Raw genomic sequence first — 26782 nt, 5'->3', positions numbered from 1 at the left:
AACTACGCCGCGCTCCTTTCCGACACCAAGAGACACCATCCTTCCGCTTCCCGTCAGCTTGTCATGACGAACGACCGAACACCTCCCAATGTCGGCAAGCCGTAATAGCGGCGTGCGCGCTGTCCGAGGGAACTCCGCGCCGAATCTGTTTTCACTGCAGCGCACCCATCGGCCGTTCACTGAGGCCTCCCGGTCGAGCTGACCGCATACCAACGCAACAAAGGTACTCGGGCTAAGCATCACCGTCTTTTACCACACAAAAGGAAGGAACACAAGGCATGCACTCGGCGGCCCCCAACATCGCGTTCCTGCGGCTGCATGAAAGGAACCCAGCATGACAGCTACAAGCGGAGGCAACGCCGATACATGAGCCTTCGGCGGCTTTAATTAATTAAATGAGGATGCCGAACTTAACAGCTAGCATACAATAACAATCTACTTAGCACTGCGCAAAAAGTCTCTAGCATTACAAATTCAAAATAAGACACACCTTGTTATCCTGTAGGACCCAGATCAAATACTAGTCATTATTTCAAAAAATTTCCTTTATGGTGTTAGAATTCAATGGAACTTTTTACCCTATGCCACCGAATGCTACTCGCTAGTGTTGTGCAACGAACGAAATTTTGCAGGCGGAAAAGAACTAACTATCCCATATATACAAACTCGATAATGATCAATCATTGCGTGCTTACAGTAACTGAACGCTTATGAGGAGTGATCGGGTTTAATGCTTGCTTTTCCCCTTGCTTCGAGATGGCAGGAAGTTTCCAACTGCAAACGGTCAGTTTCGGTTACGAGTACTATATTCTGCCAATCCTTGGTGGTTCTGTAGTGTCGTTGGCCTTCCAAGTCCATCCTTCAGACGGCAATATCTGAAGTTTAGAACAAAAAACATGACCCGTGCCTGTACAACATACGAAAGATGCCACTGTATGTACGCTCTCTGTTCTTATAGTGTGTTCCACTTCAACTATATAGCGTTGCTCTGTTTGCTCGTTGCTACGTTTTCTCAAGACAAAACGAAGCAGTTTCTGTTGTTTGGCTTTAGACGCGTTTCGCAGCAGCGTTCTCACAGACACAGGTTGAACAATGTACTTTTTCCTCATCGTTCGCGTCATCCTTTTCACACGTTTGATGAACAGGACAGAACAAATATTGGGAGAAACGTATAGGCTGCCATTTTCTAAATTGATATTTAAGACACATGACAGTGTCTTTATTTCGTGGTTTGGAAACCGTGCAAAGGCTGTCAAGGGGTTGACATACAAAGGGTGATATTTTTTACCATGTTCTATCCTTTTCCTATCGTTTGCTGTCTAGCGGCAATGCAATTTTTTGGGTCACAGACGTTTTCGTGAATCCTACCGTACTTCGCTCTGCTGCGGCGTTTCTTGAAGAAGTCGATTGTCTCCAGCTGTTGCGCTAAATGCACCAAACACAGCCTCATCATTTTCAGCCGCCTTTTTTTATCAGATACAAATTCCGAGTTTGAAGACCGCTAACATGTTCCTCTCATTGGTCCTCGTGAGCTGGGTGAGTAACGGCTTACTGCATGACCATACATGGGCTCTTTGGTTTGAAACAAATTTTAAATGGGAACAACGCGTATCGTTAAAAGAAAAGGACTCGGCTGTGCTTTAAGAGCCGTCAAAAGCGCTGTGAAACTCCTGTTCACTGGCCTACTCCATGGAAGGCACTAAGGCATTCACAGCCGTACAACGATTGTAATTTGCCCTAACAGCAGCACCAGCGCTCGTAGAATAAACATTTATTCCTCATCCTTCATTCTTTTATTGCGTTGAAGCAAATAACTTCGGCCAAGCGTTTTGAAGATGCCAGTACTCCCTTAAAGCGTGTGGAAGCGCCCATTTCGTCCTTGTCACTACACAGTAAGGAAGGGGTTGCGGCGACAAAATCTGAGCACAGCCGGCATCAAGGTTTTGAAAACCGGTATTGTCACTGGTCAGCGCCTAAAGTGTAAAAAATGGCGGATACCACTCATCAGTGGAAATCGACAAAAACGAAGCTTGTGCTTGTACACTGAAATCATCATCTGCATATTTTTACGGTGTGAAACGTCGCGCAGAAGAGTCTTTGACCATTTGCTCGGCGACACAGAACTGCCCCCCTTGCACCAGGAGCTTAATCTTCGTTGGTCGTTCCGCTTGCCACTTCTGGGCATGGTGCTCACCGCGCTGGTATCCTTCCATGGCCGCCAGGCGTCGTTGCCGTGCCTGAAATCATCAGGACAGCATGCATTCCCGGTTTGCACAGCGAAGGCGCTACTACTGGCGAGCAAGCTTTTAAGTGCGAATGCACTCCTTCAGCGAGCCTGAATCGTCCGTCGCCGTCGTCCGCATAGCAACAGCTGCGGGTGTGCGCGCTCCTCGTCTTCCTCCTCGTATTCCCTAGCAAGGGGGGGAGATGGGCGCGCGCTACTCTCCTCCTCTCTCCGCTCAGTGACTGCGGGTGTTGGGCGCCTCCTCGCCACTTCGGGCGGGAGAGCTCTCGCTCGCGTAGCGGGCGCTCCGCATTCCGACGCGTGAGGGCGCTCGTGTAGCCCTCGCCGTAACGGCGGGCGCTACTCTCCTCCTCCTCTCTCCGCTCAGTGACTGCGGGTGTTGGGCGCCTCCTCTCCACTCCAAGATCACGATATCCACCGTAATCGCGCAATCAACAACCGTGCATTCGCACTTACACACTCTCCCCCTCGGGGAAGTGCGAGGGAATTTTTTTAGACCCTACCAGCTCCAAGTGCAGAGAACGTGATGCACGCATGAAGTAGGGCTTTGCCGGGCACCCCGACGGTCCCTTCCCCGGCCTCGTGCGTGACGTACGCGTGGATCGCGGACCCTGCACCGCCAGTCGATTCTTCGAGCTTTGATAGTCGTCACCATAACCATCCTAAGCTCACTCCACTTTCAACGTGGTCGATATTGATCGTGCGGAATCCGCCTATTCCCCTTTAACTTTCCTTTTACCTTCTTTGGCGCTCACAGCATCGCCCTTTCTCAGAGCCCTCTCATACCCTTCTCCCGCACTGCTGTTTCCTATTCTTCATGCGCAACCCCAGGCTCATGCTGTTGGCTAGAACCCTTCTCTGGCGTGCTATGCCCTGCTCTCCGGCCCGCGAAAAGAATTTTTGGCAGCGAAGCTGGTGAGAAAATCGTTGGTGTATGGTGTCCGCAGTTAGAAATATCAAGAAAATACCGAGCGCTCAGTTGCGCGTGCCTTGAGCGCACGTTTGTCAAGCTAAGCATGAACACTTAGGAAGATTGGCCAAAGTTTGGCAAGCAAAACAAAAAGCCCAAGCGTTCGCCGCGTGCCTCGATCGCACGTTCGTCAAGCAGGGAGCTTGACCAACATTGGCCACAAAAACACTCCAGCGTTCGCCCTAACGTGGAACCACTTGCTCAGAACGAGAAAGACACATCATAGCGTACTCCCGTAGTTCGTTCGTCCTCATGTCGCCGTGCGCAGGCGCTCTGCACCGCAGAAGACCCGCGACTTGAATGGCGAGGCTGCTGTAGCTGATCACTGACTCCACATGGCCCAGCCGCAGACAATTCGCACGGCCGAGGAAGACGCCGCGCTTCCAGAGGCTCGGCGTGCAAAGCATCCGCTACAGACGATAATTCGCGCTTCTAGAGTAGCGTTTGAAAACGTCGGCCAAAACGACGAGCTTACTATGGCCTTGCTCAACATAAGGTCGTTGAAATGCCACGCCGCCGACGTCAACCAGGACATCACAACGATACTAAAACTCAATTTGCGTCCGTCAATAATCACCTACAACACCTTCGCCATTAAAGTCTTGTGCATGAGGGAAAGCTTCCCTGAATTTTTTGTAGCCACGTATTTTCGGTACCTCATAACACGCGTACCTTTAACATGGAGGTTTAATGATTTTGCGTTAAAATGGTAATGTCACTGGCGACGGTTGTTTCCGGTACCAGCTCTACAAACTGGTCGACGAAATCGGGGCGCCGACTAAAATGGTTATTTTTCTGTTTGGCCATTCTCTGGATTTGCATGGCACGTCGATAGCAACAATGATTCCGTGCCGACACAATGTCTAGGTTTGTTGCCGAACGAGCGACAACACCACCTCTAGACAGCCCGGCCTCAACATTCGGGCGACAAATAAGACTATTGCAGCGCTTAAAACAAAAAAAAAAACTGCAGCAAAGGGCAACAAAGGATGCAAGTTCACGATGAGACAGCCAGTAGATCTAGACCTCTTCCCTTCCTCAGACGACCAGGTGGATTAAACCGTAAAACATTCGACTTTAAAGGGGCAGCTTTACTCCACTTGTTTTAACATGTGACGGACACTTTGGCAATTTCACACATCTCTGTTGTGGTGGATCGCCGGAAAACGACCATCAGGGGCAAATATATTTAGGCGGAGGGTATGTTGTTTCTTGCGGGGATCTGGGAAACGTTGTGTTAGATGTGTAACAGTAAAATCTCTGTTGCCTGCAGCGCCCTGCAGCACTTGCACTTGCACCCTGACGTACCTGTATCTCCAACCCTGCCTGGACCCAGTGTCCGCAGCATGTCATGAATATATAAAATAAGAACTATGCTGAGAGAAGTACACGTGAAGGTGCAGTTCATATAGCTGTATGGAGCGCAAAGGTACTGCATCCGCAAGATATCGATAAACTGGCAGTAAAAAAAAATTCCGACTCAGCATTTTGCGGAGAAAATTCTAAACGAATACAAAAACGCGCTTCGCAAGGCACCGACTGAGAAGCAAAGTAATATCGACGCCGTTTAGAGCCATAAATCAGATTTCTCCCCCACCCTTTTTTAAAGAAGTGTTTCAAATTATAATGGTTGGTAATACCACCTTGTCGTTGAATTTCTTTTTTTTTTTTGTAAACTGGCACTTTATTCAATTGAGGTAAAGTCCCATTTTTCAGTTTCCTCCACCGTTATTTCGCGGATATATCAATTTGAAGTATTTTTTTAAACATCGATTGAAAGATTGCCTTTACGTGTTCAGTGTGTTTCATTCTTGTATTTCAGCTCTGGATTGACAGTGGTGAGTGTCACCAAACGTTCAAGAAATGCGCTGGAGCGTAGGGTTCACAACCTGAAAGCCGAGCTGCCACTGATTAATCTGCGCGCCAGCAAACCACAATAGGGCGACGTTTCTTTTTGAGGCGCCACTTGCTCATAGCAGGCCGGCTGAGAGAATGTCTTCAAACGAATTTCAGTACTCACGAAAAACCAGCGCGATGTATGTATAAATGCTACTTGTCATTCCTCTTTTACCTGTCCCTGGGACGCGATAAATAAATGCATGGAACTGAAATTAATCTATGGCGTCCTGGACACTTACCTTGCATCGCGGGGCGCGTTTTCTACAAAGGTTTAAAAGAAATGGTCGCATATCTTCTTGCTTTCCTGCAAATGTCGTCGAAAAGCTATAGTTTCAGAGATTGTAATACCCTCTCCTCTCTTTCCTACAACGATGCATGCAATAGTGGTTTGCTCAATTTAATTTCAGAATCAAAATAACAATAAGAAATATACTTTTTTTTTATTTCCATCCCACCAAAAAGAAACCTCAGACAAAAAGCTGCTCAACGAGCAGCTTGACGAGGTCTTAGACCCTCCACATAAGGTGGCAGTGGCAGAACTGCAAGGTATTATTTAGTGGCGCCAAAAATAGGAAGATAGTGAAAGCAAAGGGAAATGATTGTTTACAAGAAGGGAGTGATATTTTTTTGCGGAAGATTGCCCTGCCGCATAAGAAAAAGCTTTCATATGTACAACACTGCACCCGTAACGCGCAAAAATCCAAGAAGAGACCGGTGCTGCGGCAACATATCCAGCGCTTGAGATCTGGGGGGTCTGCCAGGATGGACCCCTGTGCCTCGGAGGTGTTGCGTTCGGGCGTCTACAATCTCGTGCATGCGGCCAGGCTTGTACAACGCGCAACGCGAGGCAAATCCCGAATCGCTACCGTTGAGTCCGTGTAAAGTTCCAGCCTGTCCCCAGTAGTCAAAGTCGATGCAAGCGCCTGCAGGCCATCCCTAATGGCAGTAAGTTCTGCTAGCAGGCTTGGGAGTGCACGGAGTGACTCGTGCGCGCAGCTTTGATTTAGGGCAGGGTAGGAGGGACACGTCAAGGCTGTGGTGACGAAGCAGTCGTATGGCCCGGCGCCCACAAAAGCCTGGACAACCACCGGTCGCGTCTCAGGCGCCCAGTCAGGAATATAAGGGGGGGAGGGGGGGGGGTGATCTGTGAAAGAAAGTAAAAAAAAAATACCTATGCAGAAACATAAAGACCACAATTGTAGATTCACAAAATGTTAACACATGTACATGAGCAAAACTTTGCAGCGCAACGGTCATCATGTATACACCGGCATAAACACGTATACACGCGGATGGCATGTACACACAACTTCAGTGCACGCAGGCTTGCTTGCAGAAAAAAATACATTTTGTCAACAGTTAAAAAATGACAAAAAGCTTCGTGCACATTCATTCAGCCTATCTACGCCCACTGCAGGGCAGAGGCTTCGCCAAATAATCTTTAATTATCCCGGTACGCATTACAACGAAATAAAACAAAATAGAACCGGAAGAACCAAACGTTCACACAATGCTGTGAACAGCACAAAAAATAAGACAAAAAGAGAAAAATAACCACACGCGCACACCTATATGAAACTCAAAGGCAAATCCGACTTGTTTTTTTTTTTTACTAATAAACGTAAAAGAGTGCAGCATGCCGAATGTGAACTCACTAGTATCTGCTACACTGCAGAATGTCTGTTTAAAAATGTTTAATTAAATCAAGTTCATTACTTTCGAGAACATCAAATAAAGTTATATTAGTGTTCAAGGTGTAAGGTATTACATATTTTAACATTTGTTTACCATAGTTTCTGCGAGTTTGGGGGAAAAGCCACTTTTTTTTAGTTTGGAGTATCAGCGGCCGCTATGCATTCTTTTAACGCTGAAATTTTGATAGGGAAAGTAGTGCGAAGTGAGGTTGTAGCAGTCAGTGCAGAAATAATAATGTGCTCTAGCATCATGGGAACGGGATTGTGTAGCATCATTTAAAGCGAATGAAGAGTGGTTTAGTACGAGCACAATACTCTGCGCCCGAAACCATGCTAATTGCTTTAATTTACAGGCTTACAATTGTATTGATGTTATTGCGTAATGCGGTACCCCAAACGAGATGACAATATATAAAGGGAAATTGAAATAATGATTCGTATATCTGCTTTTTATTATTGGCTGGAAGGGTACAATGACACTGAGAAAGGGCTCCTACTGCTTTTGGCAAACATAGGGGTACGTGATTCGTTTGCTCAAATTATCGAAGGTGCTCATCAAATATAACACGGACTGTTTTATGGTGGCTAACGGCCTAGAAAATCTTTTTACCAAGATTAAAGAATACATTTGTTCCTACACGCACATTGATTGGCCGGAAAAGGACCGCTTTCTACTTAATCGCATGTATTTTGAGATTGCCTGCGCTAGACCCATTTAAAAGACATTGTAGGATATCCTTTGCTTTCGGAATTGTTTCTGTAGTTGTAAGATCCCAGATAAATAGGGAGGCCTCGTCACCGTAAATTACAAATTGCGCTTCTTTGGAAATCGTTGGCAGGTCAATAATGTAAACATTGAAAAGAAAATGTTTCAATATGCTGCCCTGAGAGACGCCGGATGTAGGTAACGTTTGTATGAAGAAAAAACATCAATATGCATTATTTTGACGGTGTTTAAGATATGAACTGAAAGTTGGAAGTGTCCTACCCCTCACTCCGTACTTGTTTAAATTGATCCAAGAGAATATCGTTTCAATTCAATTTCCCGCACTGCGATTTGTGATGTCACGGACTCTGAATGTTGAACGGTGAGATTGGTAAAGCCTACCTGAGCGTTTTTGTGAAACAGATGGTTACCCTTGGTTTCGGAAAGTTTGTTTCATTTCAGGTGTTTGTTCCAGAAAACCGCTTAGACAAGCTGTACTAATCACCCGCTTCGGAATTAAAAATTGGTGACCTCACAAATCTTGGTGAGGGAAATTGAATGCAGGGGCCCATGCGTGTTTTGATGTTTTCCGAGTTAATAAGCAACTGCCATTGCGGCCAGTTGAATTCCCGCCAAATGCTTTGAACCGATAAAGCCAAACATGCCCCATAGTGCGAAAAACCGTTGTTGTTTTGGTTGTTGCTTTCTGCCAAACAAAACGGCCGCTGCTGTAGAGAATACATAAATAAAAAACTCGTGTTCTCCGATAGGATTTGGACCCGGGTCTCCACAGTAGCAGTCCCATGCGGTATTACCATACTTACCGTACTATCTCAGCTGTTCTTAAACACGAAACTGTTTTATGCCGGGCGACACACAGATCTCACTGATGTCATATCCGTCATGGAAATGACGTCAACAGAAAAGGTGCCATTGACATGGTGGGGCCAGGATTCGAGCACACGAACTCTCGCCTCTCGCCGCAACTGGAGGTACGAGGCACATTTTATTGAGCTAAAATGTGAGAGTGGATCCCTAGTCATTCTGCCAAATGGGCTATGAACTCGGAACAGCTCTACGAACGCGCCTTATATCCTTCCCTAGGATTCATTCAGTGGTGCTGCTGTCTAGGAGAGGCGAAGTGAAGTAGCGCATCATAACGCTAATGAGAGCCGACAGTTGGCGCCTCGTTGCTAGCGCCTTCCTGTACGGGGGACGCGCGTGAATTGGAGCACCCTCCGATGTCCTGTTATTCCCATTACCGCTATGTGCTTCAAGCTGCTGTTTCTGTGCATGTCACTTTCGGATTTGTTGTTTCGGAATAAACCGGTTATTTTTCTGTTTCTTGTGTGTCGGCGTCACTTCGCCTGGCGGGGTCAGCCACGCGGACCCTTCGCACTGGAAGGAGGTTCCTTGAACATTCAACTGCTCCTGTGAAGGCACCTTTCACTTTCGTGTTTTACTGATTCCTGTGGAAGAGGGAGCAAGCACAATTTTCATTGTGCTGTACTATCTCCGCTTTTTCATTTTCTGTACTATCTCTACACTCTGGTAGTGGTGGAACAAAACTTTTCGTTGTTCCTTTTTTCGCGGTTTATGCACGGTTAGGAGATTCGTCAGGTACGGGGAGCTTTGGCGGACTAATGAGCCACATCATTAACTTAAAAGAATGTGATTTTGAAACGTAAAAGCCTCAGAATATATAGCGCGCGATGTGTGACACCTGAACATGATGTTACTTAACAAGGAAAAAAAACCTGCCGAGGTAATTTACGACAAAAGGCGCACACACAAAATGAAAGAGAAATCTTCACCAGCCTATCTGCGCCCACTGCAGGGCAAAGGCCTCTCCCATTATTCTCCAATTACCTCGGTCCTGTGCCAACTGTGACCAATTTATCTCCGCAAACTTCTTGATCTCATCTGGCCATCTAACTTTCTGCCGCCCCCTGCAACGCTTGCCTTCTCTAGGGATCCACTCTGTTACTCTCAATAACCATCGGATATATCTTGCCTTCGCATTACATGCCCTGCCCACGCCCATTTCTTATTCTTAATTTCTACTAATGTGTCCTTAACACGCGTTTGTTCCCTGACCCACTCCGCTCTCTTCTTGTCCCTTAATGTTACACCTATCATCTTCCGTTCCATTGTCCGCTGAGTCGTTCTCAATTTAACCCTTTTAGTGAGCCTCCAAGTTTCTGCCCCGTAGGTGAGTACCGGTAAGATGCAGCTGTCATACACTTTCTTCTTCAGCGACAATGGTAGGCTGCTATTCATTACCTGAGAATGTCTGCCATATGCACCCCACCCCATTCTGATCCTTCTAATTATCTCTGCCTCATGGTTGGGATGTGGGGTCACAACTTGGCTTAAGTAGATATATTCGCTTACCACTTCCACTGCCTCGCCACCTATCTCAAACTGCTGTGCTGTCCCGAGGTTATTGATCATTACTTTAGTTTTCTGCATATTAATTTTCAGGCCCACGGTTCTACTCTGTTCGCCCAGTGCGGAAAGCATGCTTTGCAATTCGTCCCCCGAGTTACTTAGCAAGGCAACGTCATCAGCAAATCTGAGGTTACTGAGGTATTCTCCATTAACCCTTACTCCCACCTGTTCCCAATCCAACGTGCTGAATACTTCTTGTAAGCATGCTGTGAATAACATTGGAGAGATTGTGTCTCCTTGTCTGACACCCTTCCTTATAGGTATTTTACTGCTCTCCCTATGGAGGATGATGCTAGCTGTAGACCCAGTGTAGATATCCTCTAGTATTCTTACATAATGCTCATCTACCCCCTGGTTCCGTAATGCCTGAATGACTGCTAGGGTTTCGACCGAGTCAAATGCTTTCTCATAATCTATGAAGGCTAAATATAGGGGTTCAGTATACTCAGCGCACTTCTCTATCACCTGATTGATCGTGTGAATATGGTCCATTGTTGAATAACCTTTACGGAACCCTGCTTGTTCTTTAGGTTGACTGAAATCTAAGGTTGCAGAGATTCGGTTAGCGATTACCTTGGTAAATACCTTGTATACGACTGACAGTAAGCTGATCGGCCTGTAATTTTTCAAGTCCTTCATGTCGCCTTTCTTATGGATTAGGATGATGTTCGCGTTCTTCCAAGATTCCGGTATCATTGCGGTCATTAGGCATTGCGTATACAGGTTTGCCAGTTTGTCAAGTACAATTTCTCCGCCATCCTTCAAGAGGTCTGCTGTTATCTGATCCTCACCAGGTGCTTTGCCCCCTTTCATTTCTTTCAAAGCCTTCCTTACTTCTTCGGTCGTTACTGGTGGGATGTCTATCTCCTCTGAACTACTGTCTCGTTCGGCATTATCCTGTATGTCCCGGCTACTGTACAGATCCCTATAGAACTCCTCGGCCACTGTGACTATTTTATCCCTATTTGTGATGACATTGCCTTGCTTATCCTTAAGTGCATACATCTGATTTTTCCCCACGCCAAGACGTCTCTTCACTGCTTTCAGGCTACCTCCGTTCTTTACAGCGTATTTGATCCTCTCCATATTATACTTCTGTATGTCAGCTGTCTTACGCTTATTGATTAACTTCGAGAGCTCGGGTAGTTCTATTCTATCAGCTGCGGTAGAGATTCTCATGGTTTGCCGTTTCCTGATTAGATCTTTCGTCTCCTGTGAAGGTTTACCAGTATCCTGTCTAGCCATAGTGCCCCAGACTTCTATTGCACACTCCGTGATGATGCGTGTAAGGTTGTCGCTGGCTTCCTGTGTCGTAAGCTCGGCTTCCTCGTTAGGGGCGGAATATCGGTTCTGCAGTGCGATCCTGAATTCTTCTACTTTACGTCTTACTGTTAGTTCGTTTATCGGCTTCTTTCGTACTAGCTTGTTGCGGTCCCTCCTCAAATCTAGCCTAATTCGAGATCTTACCATACGGTGGTCACTACACCTTACCCTTCGGAGCACTTCCACATCTTGCACGACGCCAGGGTTATCGCATAATATGAAGTCTATTTCATTTTTGTGCTCCCCATTCGGGCTCCTCCAGGTTCACTTCCGACTCTCCCGTTTACAGAAGAACGTATTCATTATGCGGAGGTTATTCCGTTCTGCAAACTCAACTAGTAGGTCCCCCCTGCTATTTCTACAGCCCAGACCATAGTTCCCAACTGCCTTGTCTCCAGCCTGATTCTTGCCTACTTTAGCATTGAAGTCCCCCATAACTACGGTATACTGTGTTTTTACTTTAGCCATTGCAGATTCCACATCTTCATAGAAGCGTTCCACTACTTGGTCGTCGTAGCTGGATGTGGGCGCGTAGCCCTGTACCACCTTGAGCTTGTACCTCTTATTGAGCCTAATTACAAGATCTGCTGCCCGTTCGTTAATGCTATAGTATTCGTCTATGTTGCCAGCTATGCTTTTATTGACTAGAAATCCCACTCCCAGTTCTCTTCTGTCCTCTAGACCACGGTAACATAGGACGTGTCCATTTTTCAGCACCGTAAAGGCTTCGCCTGCCCTCCTAACCTCGCTAAGCCCTATTACATCCCATTTAATGCCCTCTAGTTCCTCGAACAACACCTCGAGACTTGCTTCGCTAGATAAGGTTCGCGCGTTAAACATTGCCAGGTTCAGATTCCATTGGCGGCCTGTCCGGATCCAGGGATTCTTAGCACCCTCCGCTGCGTCACAGGTCTGACCGCCGCCGTGGTCAGTTGCTTCGCAGCCGCTGGGGACTGAGGGCCGAGGGTTAGTTGGCGTATTCATGGGAGGTTGTGGCCGTTACTACACCAGGGTGGCCAATCCTGCTCTGGTGAGGGAGTGCATTACCGGCAATGGTCGCCGGGGTCAGGCCGCACCCCAAGCCCCTTTGTGCAATTCCATCAATACGCGGATTTTTTTTTTTAAATCCGGTGGGAATTGTCTGGCACCGGGATTCGAACCACGGTCCTTCTGCACGCGAGGCGGGTGTTCTACCTCTACGCCATCGCTAGAGAAATAGGAGACCGAAATAGGAGACCGAAATACCATGTAGCAGAAAGGACAAGTATCGCCACACGTTCGCCTTTAAAGTACGTAAGCATACTAAAATACCGCAAACTTTTTTCTCTTTCTGCGTTCAGAGGAAAACATTTTCTGAACCGGGTTGCACTTGCCCTGGGGGCATGGGGGAGGGGGGGGGGGAGTTGTCCAACAAAACGTTTGGAAACACGCGACCAGGTTCCCACAAAATCGAGCACTTATCTTTCGCCCTAAAACAAAGTATGCATAGACAATATCATTACAGACCAATAGAACTGGTGGCAAACTAGTCGTACCGTTTTATCAAGCTGCGTCACCCCATCGAATAGCGAATCCATTCACGTGGTGATTATGACAGTGAACGCGCATCGTCAGGCACTGGCACCTATTCCAGAATGACCGACTTTCGCTACCAATAATAAGAGTACACCGCCGAATGTTTTACACCCCTAAGAGGAAATTTCTTTCTGTATAAACTACGTCTGTAGATTCTAGAAAAAACACAAAGAAACTTATTAAAAGCTGAATAGCGTAACTAACCCCTCTTACTCCCTAGCAAAACTACTAAAAACCCGCTTTAGTAGTTTTCACACACCTCACACCTCCTTTTAAAATGTTGGTGTTAGCCACCCTTAAACCATGCGTATATTTCCCTAATAACATCCACATTAAAATGTGCGTCTGTTATCTGGCATCCACACCAGGTGACCTTTATTAACTCCCTTGAAGCTGTGAAGAACAAAGCTGCAAGATTCATCTTGCGTTGCTACTCGTCTGGTATAAGTGTATCTGCTATGAAATGATGTCTTGATCTGCCTCATCTGGATACCTGAAGGAAATTTTCGCACTTTCCCTCTGAGCCATCCAATATTTTGCAGGCTCATCAGGCTTCCTCCCGAACTGATCGCGCGCACAAAGTACGGCCGATTTTTGCTAGAACTAAAACGCATCAGAACTCCCCCCTTGCTTTATCAATACAGGAATGGAACTTGCTCTTGGCAAGTATCGTTCATCTAACAGAACCACCTTCCTCTCAGACCGCGTTTAATTCCTTTATCATCCAAAATATTCACCAGTTAGCCTTAGAAACTGCTTTGTTGAAAAAAGTGGTGCAAAATATGCATTTCTTTTCGCAGTTTCAGCCATCCAGCGTAGTCTTGTAATGGGCACAAAGTTTGGAAATGTTTTATTTTAGTTTGTATGAATGCTTCGAAATGTGCCTATACAGAGGATTTTGATGCTATGCGTTGCTTTTGTTTGCACCTTATATAAGCCCAACCATGTTGCAGTCCCAACTTATTTGCGTATACACATGCTCTGTTAATAAACAAAAAGTGCGGTTGATTCCTCTGTCATAGAAATCGGTAAAACACGAGTGAAATGTGCAGCGAAATCTGCAGCTGAGCATGATTTGCGGGTCGGCGGCTGTCTTGTTGGTGTGCTTGGCGAGCGACGTCCTGCAAAAGCAGTGGCGTCATTTCCGTGACGGATATAACGTCGGTGAAATCTTGGGGTATCGCTGCATGAAACAGTTTCGTGTTAAAATATAAAACCCGAAAACGAACAACCCTAAGAATAACATACTCTTTAGCACTAAAGGTTGCTTTCCCGCAAGGAGACCTTGTGTGCCGGGGTGCACCCTTTGCAGGCCGCTTGCTTCGTTGTACTGGCGTCACTTCCGTGACCGATATGACGTCAGCGAAATCTTGGTGTATCCGGAAATAAAACACTTTTCAACACTTTTAACACTTCCGTGTTAAAAGACTCTAGTAAGAGAGATGAATGATCGATGTACTTTGTGTGTCACTCCTTGTTCAACTGTGTTATAGTGTCGTGTTCTCTGTTTTTAACCTACCTCCCCACTTCTGTAATGCCCGTCACGGGCCCTTAGGGTACTAAAATAAATAAAAACACCATTGTAGTGTAAACTGCACAGGTAACCCTTGTGGTTTAAACCTCGTGGTGTCTTAGACCACAGAAAACAACTTATAAAAGGTGTTTTGTGTTTTTTCTAGGATGTCACGGTATTATTATAGAGAAGAATCACCCTCCAGGGTGTAAATCATACCATTATTGAAGAAAACTGCTTACCTCAATCACTGATCAATTTTGTTCATACAATTACAGACCAGCCTCTGGCCAGTCTCCCCATGTTGATGTGTTTGAATTTGGGGGGGGGGGGTCTTGAGGAACGATTAAACAATGGAGCTGATAATTTTAGCGTCATGTGAAGTTAGTATTGTTGGGAGTTATTCACTGATGGAAATTAATTTTATTGATTATTCGTGTGATTGACTGTGACGTATTCACTAAAAAAGAACCGTTCGCTCCGCTATGCTATCAAGGATCTGTCAATAATTCGTTAATGGCTGTGGTTAGCCTGGGTACACGTGCAGGTATTCTAAGTCACACGGGCCACGTACTGCCTTGACAAATGCGTGCAGCAGAATTTCCTGAGCGTAGATTTGTCTCCGTGAAGCTCAGAAGTTATACCTACATTTGTCCCACTTTGTGAGTGAAACCTTTGTCGGAAATACCAGAACTGCAAAGCTGTAATCCCTGTCTTTCACTTACAGCAAAAAGCTATGAAGCCGATTTAGAGGGTGACATAATGCATACCCTCTATACCGTATACAAGGGCTGGGGAGATGAACTGAGGAATGTCTACTATGTACGAACCGACGAAGACACTGGGTGGCCCAAACATTAGTGAGTATGTATTCAAACAATTCGACTAAGGATGTCTTCTAAAGTTCCTCGCGTGGACGCATTGCCATATTTTGATCCTAACATGCCCGTAGTTGACTCAAGCACTATAAATGGCGGTGAAGACACCTGTCAAAGCTGTGCCCCCCAAAATTCACGCATCTCCATGAAGTGAATCATGACGAGTGGGCGAAGCACTGGAGATCGTTCTTACCGTAAATCACCCGTGGCATTGCTATAGCATTGCCCACTCGCGCATGTAAATGAGTGACAACGCGTGTCTACAGTATTTATTCCAATCCAATTCAAGCCAATCCGAAATAGTTCAGTTTAATCCAATCCAATCCATTTCAATCCAATCCAATCCAAATCCGATTCCATTCAATCCAATGCTCCTCGCGCGTGCACAACACTGTGTACACGGGCGCAAAGCCCCGGACAAAGCGAGGTCCTAAGGTGCTTCGCCCCTCGCCCCTAAAAGGAGGATGTCCTTGGTATTGAACTAAATTTGATTTATTATGTATGTACAGCTGCTGACTTGTTTATTGTACCGGCATGAACGAGCTGTGTAATGAAAGACGCGCGCGCGCAGGGGTCACGCGTGAGCGGTCAAACTTTCCCGTTACCCTTTCTTTGGCAGTTCAGGGAACACAGTTTTTGTGTACGACGTCTTCCTCGACGCGGAAATAAAATTACGCCCACCTCCCCTCGCGGAAACCCTGGTGTGATGCGACGCTGAGGTGGGTTCAAGCGCAAGCGGAGAGCAACCGTCGACCGAAAGGCCGTCGGAGAGCGGCACACCGGTTATATGCGCAGCGCGCCCGAAGGAGAGGGGACCGCGGAGAGAGAGAGTGCGCGCGGCTATGACGCAACACAATCCAACACAATCCACTTTAATCAAATCCAATCCAAGTCGAGCCAATCCAAGCCAAGCCAAGCCAAGCCAATCCAATCCAATGCCCCTCACGAGAGAGTGTTCGCTATCGGAGAGGAGAGGGGGAGTGTGGCTGCGGACAACAACGGACGCACGCGGACAACAACGGACGCATGCAGGAAGGACAGGGCCGCCGACAAGAGATGCTCTCAGCGTCGCATCTAATAAATGGCAAACATCAAAACCGAGCGTGAACCACTCAACAGCAGCACAGCGGCAAGGCGCGCCGCCTCGAAATCTCCTCGGGGGGGAGGGGGGGGGGGGGGAACACCAGCGCCACGCGCCGCGGTTAACATGTTCGGCTTCAAGGGCGCTATGGGGAGTAGGCGGCGCTTTTTACACTACCCAAGTATTCTAGTTCACTATAGCAAAAGCTTCACTGCCCTGGCTAGGCCCATTGTCGAGGTGTGGTTTGCAATGAATACACTGCTTATTCTTCATCTTTTTTGGCCTCGCGGCGTTTGTTAAGTCTTGCCGCTGTACGAGCGGCCACATCTGGATGTTCGTCTTCCTCCATCGCACACGGCTATGCGCCGCACATGGCCTCCTGGGCTTCCTTTGTTGCGGGGGCTTATTGCTGCGGCGGCAGCTTCCTCGCCTTCTTCCACCAGGTGGCGACCTGGGTTCCGCGCACGTCTCCGTTCTCTCCTCACCTGCCTCTCGCCAGAAAGAGAGAGAAATAACTTTATTATGTGTGTTGGGTAGTTGGACGTGCTTGGTGCCCCTAGTCCAGGGCTCCAGTCTCCAGTGCGCCGGTGGCTGCTCTGGCGATCGTTCGGCAGTTCGGCACTGCTCGTCGTAGTCGGCGCTAGACAGTGCCTCACTCCACTGCTCCTCTGTTAGAGGGTGTTTGTGAATTTTGTGGCACCCTGCTGCCGTATGGTAGAGTGTGGCTACTTGGTTCACTTGGGGCACAGCTTCGGGTATTGGGTTGGGTACAGTTTGTGTAGATGGGAGAGGTGAGGGAAGGTGTTCGTTTGGATTGAGCAGAATGCTGTTTGATCCTGTCTTTGCAACTTGGGATGAGGATGTGGGAATTTAATTCGGGTTGCTTTGTAGCAGCTTAGAATTTCTGAATATGTGGGCATAACAGGAACAGGAAACTCTGCTTGGGGGCTGTCAGCTGGGGGAAGGGAGGCGCGAGCCCAGGCGTGAGCCTGTTGATTGCCCTCTAGAGTTTCATGGCCAGGGGCCCATTTGATTTTGATTGGATTATTTGATTTGTAGCCCATTGCTAATCTGTGGGCTGTTTTGCCGATACGCCCTCTCGCCCACTGCCTGCGGGCGTTTTGGGAGTCAGAAACAATGTTCATTCGTGCATCCTGCTGACCTGAAATGATGGCTAGAGCGATTGCCGCTTCTTCTGCTTCAATAGGTGATGTCCGCACGCTAGCAGTTATGGTGCGTTGCTGAATTGGGTTGTGTGCACAGATGGCGGCTATGCCACCGGTACTCGTAATGGCAGCATCTGTGTACCTCGTGTACGATGAATTCCCGTATATTCTCTCGATATTACGGCATCTGTCCAACCTTCGGCCGTAGTGGAGTGTAGGGTTCATGTTTTTAGGTATGGGTGCTACTTTCAGGGCACTGGATATGCAATCAGGAATCTCGTGGGTGGTTGCGTGCATGGTGTCATGTACACGGTAGCCCAGTCGCTTTAGGGTTTCCCTGCCAGTGTGGCTGGTTTTTAACCTCTCAAACTGGCCTATTCTATGTGCCTGGAGTATTTCTTCAACTGTATTGCTAATTCCGAGTTCATTTAATTTCTGTGTCGACGTCCATTGGGGTAATCCTAGCGCCATTTTGATTGCCTTTCTAAGTCTTGTGTTGAGTGTTTTGATGTTAGTGGCTGTTAAACATAAGAATGGAGCTGAGTATGCGACTCGTGAGATTATGAGAGCGTTGATAATTTTTAGGATGTCCCCTTCTTTCATCCCGTGTCTTCGGTTGGTTACTCGGTTGATCATTCGTAGTGTGTGTTCTATTTGTTTCATTAAATGGTTTAGGGCTGTTCCGCAGCCATTGTCCTGCCGTAGTCTTAGCCCCAGCACTTTTAGTGTCTTTACTGTTGGGATAGGTTTCCCGTCTATGTTGATTGTCATCGGAGTGGGTGGTACGAATGTTTTCCCCGGTGTTCTTTTGAGGATTTGGAGTAACTCTGATTTTTCCACCGAGCATTGTAGTCCGCACTGGGAGGCATGCTTTTGCACGGCCTTTGCTGCTGTTTGTAGGGCATCTGGCTTTTCTCCGTCTGACCCCGTGGTTGTCCATATGGTTATATCATCGGCGTATATTGCATGACGGATATTGGGGATTTTGTTTAGGGTTTCTGGAAGCTTGTAAATTGCTACGTTAAAGAGCATTGAAGATATCACCGAGCCCTGTGGTGTGCCTTTATTCGGTGCTTTGTGCGTGTCTGTGCGTATATCCCCAATTCCTATCGTGGCCGTCCAGTCCTCTAAGAAAGAACGTACATAGTTAAATATTCTAACTCCGCAGTTTAGGTCGTTAAGGTTGGATAAAACTGTTTGGTGGGTGATATTGTCGAATGCGCCTTTTAAATCAAGGGCTATGATGACAGCTTTATTTACACAAGAAGCTGCATCTAAAACTTGTTCCTTTATTTGGAGTAAAATATCCTGGGTTGACAAATTTGGCCTGAAACCGTATGTTGTGGTAGGGAAGAGATGGTGAGTCTCTATGTAGTTCTGCAGTCTATCCAGCACTACATGTTCCATTATCTTACCTACACAGGGGGTTATCTGGCCAGAAGGGTTCCAAGTTGGGCTAGTTGGAAAGATATATTCCTGAGTGCGAACTTAAACAAAGACAAAGGAAGTGGAACACAAGTTGTATCAACGTACGTTTGAGAAAGAATGAATTGTCATTAAAGGGCCCCCCGTAATCCCATCTTTCTTCAAATTGTTCTTACTTCCGCGGATTCACACCTACTTTTTCTGCAACTCACATTCTATCAAGTTAGGCACCGTGAACAAACGGCCCGGGAAGTTATGGGAACGTTCCACGTAGCAGAAGGAGTAGACAAGTGTGTCAGCCAAGCAAGCGTGTGTCTTCATTCCGAAACAGATTGCATAACAGCGTGGGCCTTGACTGTAGCCGGTGTCTATCTAATTGCCTTATCACCGTTGCTTTTGTGAAATTGTTTTGATCTTGCGCAGTGTTTTCTATTTTTTGTGTTGTGTTTATTTTCACCCTTCTTAAAAAAATTTAGTGTTTAGACCAGTGGCTGTCCTTGTGTTCCACTTCCTTTGTTTAAGTCCCCGCTGGTTTCATCCAAGGATAAGCCTATCTCTCCCCTGCCACCTATCTACCCTCGCCATCGCGCCGCTGCTCCGTACCTGGCGCTTGCTGAAGGGGGTGTGGTTTGACCTCTAGCTCTCAAGGTCCAAACTGGCCACCACGCGAAGAGCGCCCGAGGTAGCGTAGTGTAGCTTTCGCTAGAAAAAAAAGTAGCGTAGCTTTCGAAGATTGTCAGGACGCAGATTGTAGGCGGTCTATGCGGAACAGTGACTAAGTCGGTGTTGGGTGAGGTAAAAAAAATGGCAGGAGATGAAGGTAGCGCAGTTGCACATTTAAAGATGGATGGTAGCCAGTCTGCTGGTCGCAGAGTAAAGATAGTGCGCATAGTTTGGCTGCCTGCAACGCAAAATGAAATGCGCACAGAAATGTTCCCATTGTCGTGGAATATTAGACCTGTCATACTTGTTTAAACACGGTACTTTTCAGAAGCGCAGTATTATTATTTTAAAATGCTATCCCTTCTCCCCATTCCAGCCCTTCAATGAAGGTCCGCAAAGTAAAAGTCGAGTACAAAAGTACCACGAGAACCGAGACAAAATCTGTGACAGCGCTCGACCAAGTGTACCAGAACTACCAACACAAAAATCCACTAAAGGTCAAGCTGCACCGCAGTGTGGAAGTATCCCGCACAACGTCAACGCAGATTCTCCGAGGAGTGCGGACGACTCTTAAAATAGATCTGTCGCTGTCTTTTCCTAGCCTCGGTGGGTCCGGCTCAAGCGTCGCCGGAAAAGCTGGCGGGGCAGTAAGTGTCGCCCTGGACATGCGTGAGAGAACAACTATAACCAACACTATCAAGGAGACCTTCACCATCAACCAGGAGGTCACCGTCAACCCGAGAACGTCTACGCACGTTCTTTGGGTCATCATCGAGCAGACCATGGTGGGTGCAAGTGGTGTTATAACAAGTCTTGGATTATAGTTAGTCTTTTAACGTTCGCCTTCTAGAACGCACAGGAACATACACAAAGCAAAGACGTGCACCACTGTGTCCGCGTATCTTCCTTGTGTCTTGTGCAGTGCACATGATGAAGATTGTTTTATTGCATGATTTTTACAGCGGAGATGTTTAGGCTGAGCTTTGTCCGTCCGTCGCAACAAGAAGTTTCGAAATATGAGGTGAAGTGGCGGCGAGGCAAGGCGCCAACGAGCAACGGTTGGAAACGCGGGCCTCAAGGTAATAAAACGGGGTTAAGGAGGTCCCCAAAATCGAGCCTGGGCCCTTTACGCCCGCAAACCCGCAACATAACCACATGGCCATCCTAGACACCGGAGGAGGGACACGGGATTAGCCGCGGCGGGGAAAAATAACATGTACAGACAATCAGCATTGTCATCATCATCACCAGCATATCTACGCCGACTGCTGGGCAAATGCCTCTCCCATTAATCTCCAATTATCCCGGTCCTGCGCTAACTGCTACCAATTTATCTCCGCAAACTTACTGATCTCATCTGGCCATCTAATTTTCAGCCTAATTTTCGGATGGGGGAATCAGTGGCTTAGCTCGGCTATGCCAGGATATACATAGCGTGAGCTAAGGTTCAGCTAGTTATTCTTAGCTTTCCTGGTTGTCTAGGATTATCTGATTACCATGCTTACTGCTGCTAAAACGAGTGCCAATCCAATTCAATCCAATCCAATTTAATCCAATCCAATCCAATCCAGTCGCGGAGGCGGCGGCTCCGGTGCGCCAGCTGTGCGCCGTGAGACGTCACTGCTCCTCGTGCATGCGCAGCACGGCTCTCCAGGAGGCACGCGAAACTGCTCAACCTCGGCCAGTCTAGGTCCCACTACGAAAGGTTGCGTGGCGCGCACTTCACAACACCTACAAGAAGGAAAAAATGCCATATGAGAATTTCTACAAGTATTAGAGCCAAACGGGTAAACTAGGAAGTCTAAAAAAATAAATAGACCTAACAACGAATTTAGGCGCCCGTAGCGTGCGAAAACCATTCCATCTTGCCTTGCCAAACCGCCTCATTACGATACGGGAAGGCAAATACACGCATGTGTTTGGCAGGTTGGAAATAAATGATAAAAGAACGAAAAAACCAATAACCCAACCTCCCAAAGTAAGCACAACAGAAAACAATTAAAACTGCGCGCCCGTATAAAACAAAAAAGAGACGAACCAGGGGAAAAAACGCCTCCCGTGTCTGTTCTGGATCCTTCGCCTATGAAACCGGCTTATATGCGATTGCGTTCGTGGGGTGATCGCTCGCGTGCTGTTCCCCTCGCCATTTCACGTGCGTTCGCGCCTGAAATGGAAAGCACAGACATCTAGTTCGCGAAGCTGGTTTCCGCAGGTTCTCGCACGTGCTAATGCGGTCCACTTTGGCAGAGATGTGAAAGGCTGTGGACAAAACGATACGGGCCTGCCAGTCATAAAAAACCAACAGCGGGAAGTTCGGAAATCCACGTGAAGTTCAACAGCTGGTCTCCGGCGAAGGGAGAGGGGTCGCCAGCTCTGCTGCAGATACATGCTAACAAGGTCAACCATTTTATTCAGCAGTGTACTGGAGTTTATACGCAGGAGCTTCGCAAATGAAATTCATTTTAGGTTATCCAAAAAGTTAGGCACAATTTTATTGCGTGCGATCACAACAAATGCTCACAATGAACATCAAATTCTCACCTATCCTTTGGTTTTCTTTCTTTCTGATTTCTTTTGAAGGCAGTTACCTGGCGCGCAACGATATATTTGGAAGGATACGTCCTGGCCTGGGTTAAAACAAGGAACCATGAGTGGCAACAGAGATTTGTTGATGTCTGCGCTCTGGCGGACCCAAACCTGAACGATATCGAACGAGTCAACAGCACTTCGTGCAGGGTCACCGTCAGAGGATTCACAAAGGTCGAAGGTGGTTTTGAAAGCCGGGTTACCACCAAGGATCAGCGTCTCTAGCATGTGGAGTCTGAAGTTAAATTGGAATAAAAATAGACAGTTGAAGAACTGGATTTCACTTCGTTTCATAAACCTAGCAATCTCAGTTCTGTAATATCTTCGTTTGTCGTGTCAAAATAATACGGTAACCACTGTTTGGTAAATCCTTCATTTGTTGATGCTTGTATTATAACAGGTCCCTGCAGTATCTGACTTCGGGACCTCCTCCTATATATAAACAGTTTGTTTTTCTTTCAATCATAAAACACCACGTAATTGAATTGAGTACTGAACAAATGAGAAGATATAAAGAAACGCATGCTATGTAGAACTAAGTAATAGTAGTGACATATTGAAATGTGCGAATTCGAAACTTTGGAGCTTGAAATGGCAGAATTCTTCCCAGGAAGGTTTCCAGGCTAGTAAAGCGCCGTGTGTACAGTGCTGGTTTTGTTTTGTTGGTAATGGGGAGAACGAAATTGTCGGATCATTTTGACCGCACAATCTATACTTGCCATACGACCAACAAAACACCCATCAGGTTTTTTGTAAGGCCTCACAACGCCATTGCAGTAGGTGATTTACAACCAGACAGGAGCAAGCAGCTGGTGAGAGGGTTCTACACTTTAGCGTAGAATAACTGAAACATTTTTCCGCAAAAATGTTCGAACCAGAGTGGAGGACTTGAGTGCAACCATCAATTTCAGGGCAGTAAAAAAGGTGTGACTAAATTACCTAACGCCCAGAAATGAGAACCCGGCAAGTGCGGCCACCGTTGCTTTGCTAATGACGAATTCCATTGGGAGAGCAGGAGCACTCAAAAGCACTCTGAAAGTGCTCTCTCCTGAGCAGGCGTGTTTCAGTGGTCGGTCGGACAGGAGTAGGACAACTGTCATCCAGTGGTAGAGGGAGATCATTTTCGCTGCTCCGAGAGCAGCCGCGAGCAGTCCGATCTGATCCCGCCTGAAAAGCGGAGTAAGACAGTGGACGACTTTACTCCGTTCGGAGCATCTTCTCTCCCTGTGGAGTGAACCAATCGCCGTCTCCAACGCCAAAACCGTCACTTCAGTGCCCTTTTGATGGCACACCACTCAAGCCCTTCCACACAGTGGGCCATCAGGCCAAACCAGATATCTACAGTCACAGTCACAGTAAGAGCCACAAAGGATTTTATAAGTCAATTGATAAATTACACAACTTTTGTAACATCAACAGCGTAGTGCTGCGGACTGTGTACTGCTCTGGACAGCGGACTGCCCATCAATAACAGACTTCTCCGATCACAGTGTTGTATACGTGGCGGACAAAAAAGCATTTACGCGCTCCGTCCGCGCATCACAGAGTTCCGGCGACACAGCAGGAGCCTGGGTAGCAACGATAGTCTAACAGAATGGGGGTCAACCAGGGCACGAGCGCATCTTATGCGTGTGTCACGGTGTGTTCTGGCGACATCAAAGTATTCTGGACCGCAACGAAGACTGGCGACCGTAGTTGTTTCTCGTTGATCACTGAACTCCCAATGCTCCCGAAATAGTACAACCACCAGGTTCCGAGCCCGAGGCTCTGGAGATTGTTCACCCTCAACCTGGCCAGTCCACGTGCATTGTTGCCTTGCACAGCGGCTTTGACATCCCACAATCGCCTCGAAAGTCCGAAAACAGTCCACCCGGCAACTCGGTCCTCCAGGCGTGTCTCGAATGTTTGCAATCAAGACACCACTGCTGTTACACTAATGAAATGCACTTTTTTGGCGTGCTGAACGGGCAACGCTAAAAGAAAACTCGTTCACGCCGGACGGCGTTCTCTTCAAATGGCGTGTTTTCAATCGGTTTGAAGGCCTTGCCTCCAAACGAGAAATGGTGGGAAATGTTTAAAATAATGGGGTATCTCTCTTCATCAACATCAAAAAAGCGCGGCACTAAAGTGGCACAAATACCTGTAACAGTAGGCAGCCCCATCTATGAGAAATTTCGTAATAACAATTTTATTTGATTTTCTTTTTTTAATGTTTACATCAACCAGTGAATACATTTAAGCAGTGCTTTGACACATATCCAGCGCTGAGTACACGATCCAATACAGAGAGTTCAAATGCAATCACATATACACTTAGCGGTAAAGAGTTCAAACCACAAGATTTAGCAGGTGACGCTCATCCTATTGTTAATGTTGGCATGAAAAAAAGAGGAAATAAGCGATACAGAGTCTTATCTGGTACGGGGTAACCACCTACGTAGCAAAATGCAAAACTTTTTTGCTACGTGAAACACTCAAGGCAAAATACTCGCATCCTACGAACAACTTATCGATGCGGCATCGCTAAAATTCTATCCATTGTCTCGACTATTTTTATTTTACTGCAAGAGCCGGGGTTAGTATTCAACTGCCCTTTTTACTTGACCTATGGAACATTATTTAGGTTATATCAACTTTAGTATAACCTACACTGCATTCTACAAGAAGTTTGTGTGACATTACCAATTCAAGGTAAAATGCATACCAAGAAACACCTTGCTATCGAGTGCGGCATAGATCAATTCTAGTCATTGCTTAAAATGTTTCTACGTTGTGGTGAAAGTGGGGTTAAGTGTTCAATAGCACTTTTTACTATAAAAGATGAAACGCGGGTTACTGACCAAGTCAAAAATAAAATATGGCTGTGGCTAAGCTCAGCTAACCATGGATATGCAAAACGAAAGCTTGGCTTAGCCTGTTAAGACTTGGTTTTACTTGGTTGCCCTTTGATTTAGCTGCATTTATTTTACTATTCCTCTACAGCCTGCCTTTGTCTACGGTTGTGGTCCTTCTTCCTGCGTTGATGATGATGATGATGATTTTTAGGTTTCAATGATGCAAGGCCCACTAAGGGCAAAGAGCGCCAAACAAAAGTTATTTTATGAGAACGACATGAAAGCAAAAGTAAAACATTTCAGTGAAAATAAACAAACTAAGACACAACGTAATGTAGATGACTGATGTAAAGGGCCAGGTTGTCAAGATGCACGATAATAGATGAGACGTAAAAATTTTACCCCGGTGAGAAACTCAAAAACGCGTTTGATTGAAAACATGGGCGCGGCTCCTAAGAAGTAGGATTTATGGAATATGTCATGTCTATAGCTGTGGGAAGTGTCTGCGTCGTGTTGTGTCAAGTGCCTTGCATTGAATGAGTATGTGGATTACGGATATGCTGTCCACACCTGCTGCATATGGGTCTTGGGGATCCAGTGAGCAGATGGGAGTGTGTTTCATGTGTGTGGCCTATCCGTAACCTTGCCAAGGCCACCTATGTGTGTCGGTTGTGTGAATCGGTTGTGTATCGTTCGAAGTTTGGTTTTACAATGTGGAGTTTGTTGTCTTTCTGTTCACTCCAATGTTTTTGCTGTGTTTTACGTAGTTGTTTTGTGTGGTTTGGAGTCGGTGTAGGGTACTGTTGTTATGTACACCATGTTTGTGAGGGCAGCAGCGGCAATTTCGTCTGCTGTCTCATTTCCAGCGATCACTGAGTGGCCTGGGACCCAACAAAGTCTAACCTCAAGGTTTGCACCATATGCCGACATAATTGTCCGAAGAACAAGATTGATGATGTAATTTTTTAGATGCAAAGCATCTCTTAGTCGACCCTCCGTCGTCCGGCGTCCGCACCTCTCCTCCTCTCCACACCACCTGTGATAACATCACTCTCTCCCCTCCTCCTCTCCACACCACCTGTGCGCTAGCGCGTGCTGCTCCTCCTCTCCACACCACCTGTGCGCTACGCGCGCTGCTCCTTCTCTCCCCTTTCCACACCAGCTGTTCAATCACGCGCATGCGCGCTGCTCCTTCTCTCCACTCCCTCTGCTCTGCAAATAAACCCGGTCCGCGCTCCGCTCAAGGTTCCCACGTGGGAATGTGGTGTAATTTTTTTACTTCTTTTGGGATGATAATTCCCATACAACGCTTAGTGAATCAGTGTAAATGACTTATTTTGCGATGTGACATTTGACAATATGATTCACAGCAAGAAAGATTCCATAAGCTTCTGCTGTGAAGATGCTACAAGTTAGATTCATAGATTCAGAAGCTTTAAAATTGTGTCCGTGCGCAACACATGACACGGCGGAGGCAGTTTTGGAGGCGTCGGTGTAAAATTCTGTACACTAGTACTTGTCCTGCAGTCACAGTGAGTGCTGCAGGATTGCATTTCTCGGTACCCTATTTTTATCAAGTTGGATGAAAGACAAGTCACACGACACAGTGCGAAGGTGCCACGGTGCTATAAAATCAATGCAAGATGATTTAAAGGTGTTTAAAAAGGAGACATTAAATAAAGCTTCCTCCTCTCCCACTCTGTGTGAGAAGGGAATAGAAATGGATGGGCGATTTAAAAACAGCTGTGATGTGGATGTAGCCATAAAAACAGG

At 46.7% G+C, this 26782-nt stretch overlaps 1 protein-coding gene across 1 annotated transcript; it reads left to right on the top strand.

Moving 5' to 3' along the window:
• Positions 1-1350: 1350 nt before the first annotated feature.
• Positions 1351-22427, top strand: LOC144161921 (uncharacterized). Its single transcript, XM_077692474.1, has 5 exons — positions 1351-1536; positions 5038-5053; positions 15104-15236; positions 19966-20374; positions 22170-22427. The coding sequence occupies exons 1-5, from the start codon at positions 1507-1509 to the stop codon at positions 22398-22400; spliced, it is 819 nt and encodes a 272-aa protein (XP_077548600.1). The 5' UTR covers positions 1351-1506; the 3' UTR covers positions 22401-22427.
• The last annotated feature ends 4355 nt before the right edge of the window (positions 22428-26782 follow it).

Source organism: Haemaphysalis longicornis, unplaced genomic scaffold (genome assembly GCF_048455015.1).
Source record: "Haemaphysalis longicornis isolate Haplotype H1 unplaced genomic scaffold, Haemaphysalis longicornis Haplotype H1 scaffold_12, whole genome shotgun sequence".
In the NCBI taxonomy this organism is placed as follows: domain Eukaryota; kingdom Metazoa; phylum Arthropoda; class Arachnida; order Ixodida; family Ixodidae; genus Haemaphysalis; species Haemaphysalis longicornis.
Note: the sequence above shows the minus strand (reverse complement) of the source record. Positions and strands in the feature narration are given on the sequence as shown.